General features: G+C 32.0%; 1 protein-coding gene across 1 annotated transcript; it reads right to left on the bottom strand.

The window, feature by feature from the left end:
• Positions 1 to 6,156: 6,156 nt before the first annotated feature.
• On the bottom strand, positions 6,157 to 6,372 carry BDBG_16864 (uncharacterized protein; the record flags this gene model as incomplete). The annotated part of the gene is made up of 1 exon (XM_031724728.1): positions 6,157 to 6,372. One exon carries the CDS (start codon positions 6,370 to 6,372, stop codon positions 6,157 to 6,159), a length of 216 nt encoding a protein of 71 aa, XP_031577855.1.
• Positions 6,373 to 8,131: the final 1,759 nt, after the last annotated feature.

Raw genomic sequence — 8,131 nt, 5'->3', positions numbered from 1 at the left:
ATCATTGATGAACATGAATCTGTCAACACATGAAGATTCTACATGAATAAAAACAACATATCAGTATCTGCATTTATGCAAAATCATGCCAGAAAACACAATCAGAAACTCACTGAGAAGGAAACAGTCAAGAGTATATAAGAAGATGAAGAAGATGTGTCATTCATGATAGTACATTCTGGTGATTGTTAGAAGATAAACAAGTCCTGATTATGTTTCATAACACATTACACTTACTGCTAACAAACTGTCTGATATGAGCACTATGAGAATGCTTGTTGTGAAAACAGAGGGCTATCACCAGAAATGCATACAATGTAATAGATGAACAGATGAAAAGAATTGAACAGAAGAAGAGATAGAAATCTTGAATGAGATGATAGTGTTCAATGATGACAATGATGAAGATGATGATTGAAGAATGAGAAAAGTTAGTGAATGAGTGATGTAATATAGTGAAAGTTTCTTTGTGAGAGTGTACACAGAACACTAGCTGAATCAGGAATAGGTCACATAATTATGAAACACTAGTGGTGAGCTAATCTGCATGAAGCTAGGGTGTACAACATGGTCACATGAGCGTGACTGAATCTGGTGAGAGAGGATGTGATTCAGAAGAATGTATAACTGTCAGATAATAATGCGGCCGCTTCTGAACTACTAGTATACAAATGTAAAGAGGGGCCATAGCGGCCACTAATTAATTTAGTGTATGATATTACAATATATAAGAAGCCGGTGTACACCTGTAATCGTACACTGGCTTAAGCAACCTTTGAATCACAGAGATTCAGTGTGAACTGTATAATCTCTAGAAGATTCAACACTTTCATATAATATCTGTGTGTAAGGAAGAATGAGCTTATATCTGTTGAAACAGCATCTCAACTGTTGATAGCAATCTCTGCATGTAGAAGAAGATCATGTTAATCATCTTATAAGTGATTGCAAAACTGACAGAGATAATTCTTCACAGTCTGAATTGTCTGTTCTAATGCATCATCAGTCTCAGAGTGATAGATAGTTGATAGATAGTATATAATCTTGAGAACTTGACAGATTCTTGTTCAGAGAGTACTCACAAATTGACAGTCTTAATTCAATACTATAGATCTCAGTAATTCATACATCTGATAGAATGAGCTCTGTAGAAAAGCTTCAGTGACTTGTTCAGTATTTATCTTATCACAAGATTTCAATATTATATCTTTACTCAATTGATTCATGATGATCAGAATGTTTCTATAACTCTTACTCTCAGATAGATTGACAGCAAAGTTAATTGCTACATCTCATCAAATTCTATTAGAGATATTGAGTGATTTCAATAGATCTTTTCTACAGTTCTTTCATAAGATAACAGAAGAACAGTGATTACAGTTTCAGATGAAGTATCTGATGCTGTTTAATATCTTAGATCAGTAGAACTCTCAGAAGATCATTCTATACAGTTATTCACAGCCTGAATAACTGATTATACACAAATCATGCATCTCTTGTATTATCTGAGTGTGTAAGAGTTCAGAGTGAGAGACTCAGCATTATTTATGAAATTGTAGAGTGTTATTTTCATCAATTGAACATTCTGAGATATCAGTTCTTATATGTAGTTCTAAGAGAAATCAAGGTGCTTCTTGATATACTGCTTTGATGAGAGTCTGAAGAAGTTCATCTGCCTGAGCTGCTATATATCACAGTTCATTCAGTGTAGAGAAAGTGAAGATATCAATAACAGTTCTAACTGAAGAAGCATGTATAGTTTTATAAACTGTTTCATCTTGATCAACTAGTATCTTCAGGTTCAAGAGTCAATACTCTCAGTTCATTCAGTAAGTATCTGTTACATTAAATAACATATCTTGCTCTCATCATAAGAGGGCATCTGTCATCAAGTTCTGACTGTCAGAACAGTAGTGTATTATAAAATGAAAGCAGCTTAAGAACTCAGATTATCATATCTATTATTTGATAAGTTTACAGATAGTTGTGAAGTATTTAAGATTCTTATGATCTGTGATTATCTTAAATTCAGAGATACTTTGAAGTTCATAGTTTTATTCTTCTAAATAGCATACAATTGTAAGAAGTTTCTTATCATAGATCTCATAATTGCATTCAGCAGAACTCAGTTTCTTAGATATGAAGACATATGATTATAGAACATCTTCATTACTATATTGTAATATCACTTCTTCTGTCATATAGCTAGAGAAATCAGCCTCAATAACTATCTTATAATCAGAATTGAATATTATCAGCAGAGAGATATTAATAAACATCTTCTTCATCTGTGTAAATGCAGCTTCAGTGTTCACTGATCATTGAAATACTGAGTCTTTCTTAGTGAGATCTGTAAGTGATCTCATAATATCTGAGAAGTTTCATATAAATCACTGATAGAAGTTAGTGAATTCAATGAAGCTTTGTACATCTTTCACAGTATGTGAAGCTTTTCATTTCAGAATAACAGAGATCTTCTCAGAATTCATTCAAATCCCCTTACCAGCTTCTATGATGAAACTTAAGTATTTAGTACTCTTAACTTCAAAATCACACTTGTTAATATCAATTGATAGTTCTGCTTCTTATAGTTATTATAATACTCTTCACACATACTCTTGATGTTCTTTTCTGAATTCATCAGTGAAGATGAGAATGTCATCTAGATAAGTAGATACAAACTCATTAAGAAAATCTTGAAGTGCTCAGTTGATATGCTTCTGAAATGTACTGAGAGTATTAGTCAGTTCAAAGAGTGTGACTATTCATTCAAAGAGGTCATAATATGTTCAGAATGCTGTAAGCTATTCAGCTTCTTCAGTGATATAAATCTTATGAAATGCAGTGATGACATCTAGTTTTGTAAATCATTGAGCTTACTTAATCCATGCTAGAGTTTCATTGATGAGAGATAAGAAATATCAATCTTTCTTTATCAATCTATTCAGACCTCAGTAGTTCACACAGAATTGAAGTTCTTCATCTGACTTCTTTGCAAAGAGAATAGAAGCTGTAGTGAAAAAGTTATTAATATATATGAATTTTTTATCTAACAGATCATTGAGTGTCTTTCAGAGAAGAAGAAGTTCATCTTGAGATATATTATAAAGAGAGTCTCATGATGATTCAGAGTTCTTATTATTCTTCTTTTTCAACTTGATACTGTGATTCACTTCTGAACCTTGTAAGAGAGATAGATTTGTAGCATTATTATCTTATCAAAAGACATCTAGATATTCATGATATTATTGAGAGAGTTTTATATGAGAATCTGTTATTATAACACAGAATAACTTTTCTAGAGTCTTTTTAATATCAGTCAGGCTGATGAAATAGATTGACATATAATTCTACTGTTAATCATTCTTTCAGTGACTTCTTTTTCTGAGTATTTTATAGGTATTAACAGAGATCTGTGTCAGGTTCATAGTCTTGTAGATATTATTCTTGTGAATTCTATCATTATTAGAGAATATCAAGCTTCTGTTTCAAGTGTTTAACAAGATGTCTTATTCAGATAGTCAGGCAAGTTCTAATATAAGATTGTAATCAAGATTATCAACTTCATATATGTAGACATCTTCATGTTAATGTTCTCTCACATCTATGATCAGCTTCATTATATAACAGGTACAAATGTCTTTTGAATCATTAAATTCTGTGAGAAGTCAGAGTCTTGATAAGAGAAAATACTGAAGATTATGATATCTTACAACTGAAGATTTTATCATTTCATAGTATCATAGACTGCTGTCTATCATGGCTTTTATATTATATATGTTATCAATCACAGTAGATACAAGAATCACATTCATTATCATTTTCTCTTCAAATTATTGTCATCTGATCTCTTCAAGCTTCTGTTTGTGAATTTGAATAGAAGCTAATCTTTTTCCTGTTTCATTGAGATATTCTTGTAGTTATCTTCTGAATCTTTCTTCACTGCAATGTGATTGATGCAGACAGACACTGATTCATTCTTTGAATAAGAAGATACTGATCTTTCTCTCAATTGAGAAGATGCTAATCTTTCTCTTAAGTGTGGAGATATATAGGTCAATCAGCAGTTGAAAGTAATGTGTTCTAATCAGTTACAGTTGATGCATACTTCATATTGATGTCAATCAGTGACTTCTTCAGAAGTGATCCCAGGGATTCAGAAGCCTGTTCAGATGGCAGAGACCCTTGCTTATATATAGACATTCAAGTCTACTCAATTTATAGCATCTGCATCATTGTTATTCCTCAGTGTGAGTGTATGAGTCACTGAGATGTAACATCTTCTGTCACTGTTCTGTATACTCTTGAGCTTGATAAGATAATCATTCATTATTCAGAGCTGTGTATAGAAGTCTTCATAAGTCTGGTCTTCATCTACACTTACAAGAGTCTGTAAGAGTTCAAAAGTTAATATCTTCTTAAGTATGCTAATCTTCATTCAATTCTCTTAAGATTGATCACCTGCTTCTAGAATCTTGATGTTGAAGTCAGAGATGAATGTTGTAAGAGAAGTGTTTCTCTGTTCAATACTCTGTAATCAATCTAATACTTTCTGTTACATGACAGTGTCTTGAAACAGAACATCAAGATATTTCATGATATTATCAAATGTTTACAATGCTGATTCACATGCTTTCATTCATGAATGAAACTTCTGTTTCATGTGATCTTTCAATCATTCATTGATATATCAATCTTAATTGATTAATGAACTGATGACATCTTCATCTACACTTAGTTTTGTGAGCATTTTCATCCTTCATAATGAGTAGAGAGTGAGGTTGAAAGTATTGAAATATACAGAAGCATCTAAGTGTTCTTTCAGCACTTTTATATTTAATTCTGTAGGTGTTGAAATTGTATAAGTTAATCATTGAATCTCTTTGTATTGATGTTGTTGAGTTGTGTGTATATCAGCTATTTATTATTATTGTAGTTTCAACATTGCTCAGAGCCACTGTGATACTGTGTCTATACTTGTGTTTGAGAGTTCTCTCATATTATCATTAGACATGATTATATCATTTGTCAGATGTGTGATATCTATGAAATCTGAAGAAGTGTAATTGTATGAATATCTCATATATCTGAGTGTCAGAACTCTCAGGTCTTTCACTGACATTCTCTTTGTAAGATCTTATTACAGAGTCAGAGTGACTGATGAGTAAGCTTCTATCTGAGAACTCAGTGTCTGCTTAACTGTTTGACTGTTTCTCTATTTCTTACACATTGTTACACATTCAGATATCTCTTGATGAATAATCATTTCTAATGAGAAGATAATGTGTGAATAATTATTTTCTAATAAGAAGATGATGAATATTTTTCTAATGTAAGAGGCCTACACTGAATAGATCAGTATGATATTGATAGATCTTATATAACAAAGAGACAAATGTTAAAGAAGAAAAAGAAAGAGAAAGTGTAGAAATCAGTGATCAGAGTGAATATTTATACATGTATATGATAGTATACACAGTGGAGCTTCAGAGCGGAAGAATCTATACGCGTTCATGACAGCCGAGAATCAGTGATTGAGAATGGCTGAGAATCGGGGTGTACATGTTCAATAGTGAAATGAAAGAATCTATGAAGTGAAGCAGAAGAATCTATGAAGTGTAACGGAATAGTCTATATGATTGATCGGGCGCAGCCCGTCACAGTGTGATCAGAATTCTTTGATTTTAATATCATCTCAATTAATTCTTGAAACAGGCGACTTCTGGGGACAGCAGGCCTCTTAGTGAAATTATTCTCTATGACAGATCATAGAGAATAAGCAGATAGTTGAGACTTCTTGAGTATAATAAAGTGAGATTTGGCCTGCAGAGTGATCACAGATTATATATAGTTGTATAGTCAGATATTCTGTTCTGATCAAAAATGTTACATATTCATACTGACATTCTTGTCAGAATTAATCTGCTTATCATTAAGAATGTCATCTATTTCAGATTATCTTATTGTGAGCAGAATCTCTTCTTTTCACATAGAATAATTTACAGAGTTAGTGAGTATAACAGACTTCTTTATAGGTCTTACTTAATCTCTGAATTCATTAAGAATCTTCATCAATGCAGATGTTCTACTCTTTCATTCAAGATAGTTCATTAAATCTATACTAAGCCCTTTATTTTCACCTCTGTCTGTCTTTATTCACTTGACTTCATGCTGAAGTCTTGCAATTTCTAGTCTCATGCAAGTCTTCTCACTTACAGAGCTATTGTCATTCTCATCACTTGAGTTCTCTGCATTGTCTGACATCTCACTGATGCCTTCAATCAAGTCTTTATATTTATTGAACTTGTTAGACTGTTTCTCTGTGATAGTTTCATTCAGCTCAAACACCTCAGAAGCTGCCTTCTGATTCATTATTAGTATTGACAGTGATCTGTGATCTTGTGTTTACTGCTCTGATGTTTTCTCATTTCTTTGTCTTAGAGACATGTATTCTTTTGTTAAGTCAGATGTCCCTCTGAATCTTAGATTAATCATGAGTTCAATCACTTAATAAATCATCTAGACATGCTTGTAACAATGTGTGAAGATGTCAATTGCACATTATTGCAGTTATTCATAAGCTTGTGAAAGGACTTCATAACCTCTTGAAGAATAATATTGTTATATTATATGTAATCTATCTACGCGAGTTACACTAAATAGGTTGAGGTGGCACGTGACTAGGGTAGGTGTAGTAATCATCAACAGAAAGACATCATGAATCTCTGATAATATGTCAAGACAGTAGTTATAACTATCTAGAACTTCTATCACTTTATACTTAATATAACAGTAATTCAGTGTATGAGATAAGCATGTAATCTGTATGTTTTTGAGATTCAATTACACAAGATCTTCTATTTTATACTGGTTCATAAGATCTTCTTGAATATTAACTTGATTTCTTGATTCTGTTTAGTGCTTGTCATGAAGACATCTACTCAGTCACAGATATCTCAGAGCTTCATTACTATATTATCAGTGATCTGAATTGAACTGCAGAGATTTGATGTGAACTGTGTAATCTCTAGAAGATTCAACACTTTCATGTAGTATCTGTGTATAAGTAAGAACAGACTTATATCTGTTGAAATGACATCTTGATCATTGATAGTGATCTCTGTATATAGAAGAAGATCATGTCAATTATGTTATAAGTAATTGTAGAACTTATAAAGATAATTCTTTACAGTCTGAATTGTCTGTTCTGGCACATTATCAGTCTCAGAGTGATAGACAGTTGATAAATAATATATAATCTTGAGAACTTGACAGATTCTTGTTCAGAGAGCACTCATGAATTGATAACTTTAATTCAATACTATAGATCTCAGTAATTCATGCATTCAGTAGAATAAGCTCTGTAGAAAAGCTTCAGTGACTTATTTAGTATTCATCTTATCACAAGATTTCAATATTACATCTTTGCTCAATTGATTCATATTTCACAATGATCAGAATGTTTCTACAATTCTTACTCTGAGAGAGATTAACAGTGAAGTCAATTATTACATCTCATCAGATTCTATCAGAAATATCAAGCAGTTTCAGCAGGCCTTTTCTATGATTCTTTCATCAGATGATGAAAGAACAACAGTTGCAGTTTCAGATAAAACATCTGATGCTGTTTAATAACTCAGATCAGTAGAATTTTCAAGAGATTATTCAGTACAGTTGTTCATGATCTGAATGACTGATTATACATGAATTATACATCTCTTGCATTATTCAGGTGTATAAGAGTTTGAAGTGAGAAACTCAGCATCATTCATAGAATTGTAGAGTATTATTATCATCAATTGAATATTATGAGATGTCAGTTCTTATACATAGTTCTGAGAAAAATCAGAGTGTCTCTTGTTATACTGCTTCAGTGAGTGCTTGAAGAAGTTCATCAGTTTAAGCTGCTGTATGTCACAGTTTATCTAGTGTAGATTCAGAAGAAGTTGAGATAACAGTGAGAGTTCTAATCAGAGAAGTATGTATAGTATTATGAACTATTTCATCTTGATTAACTAATATCTTCAGATTCAAGAGCTGATGCTCTTAGTTTATTCAGTGAGTATCTGTTACATTGAATAACATATCTTACTCTTATTATGAGAGAACATCTATTATTGAGTTCTGACTG

This window comes from Blastomyces gilchristii, assembly GCF_000003855.2.
Source record: "Blastomyces gilchristii SLH14081 genomic scaffold supercont1.5, whole genome shotgun sequence".
NCBI lineage: Eukaryota > Fungi > Ascomycota > Eurotiomycetes > Onygenales > Ajellomycetaceae > Blastomyces > Blastomyces gilchristii.
This window is presented reverse-complemented; position numbering and strand designations above follow the sequence as displayed.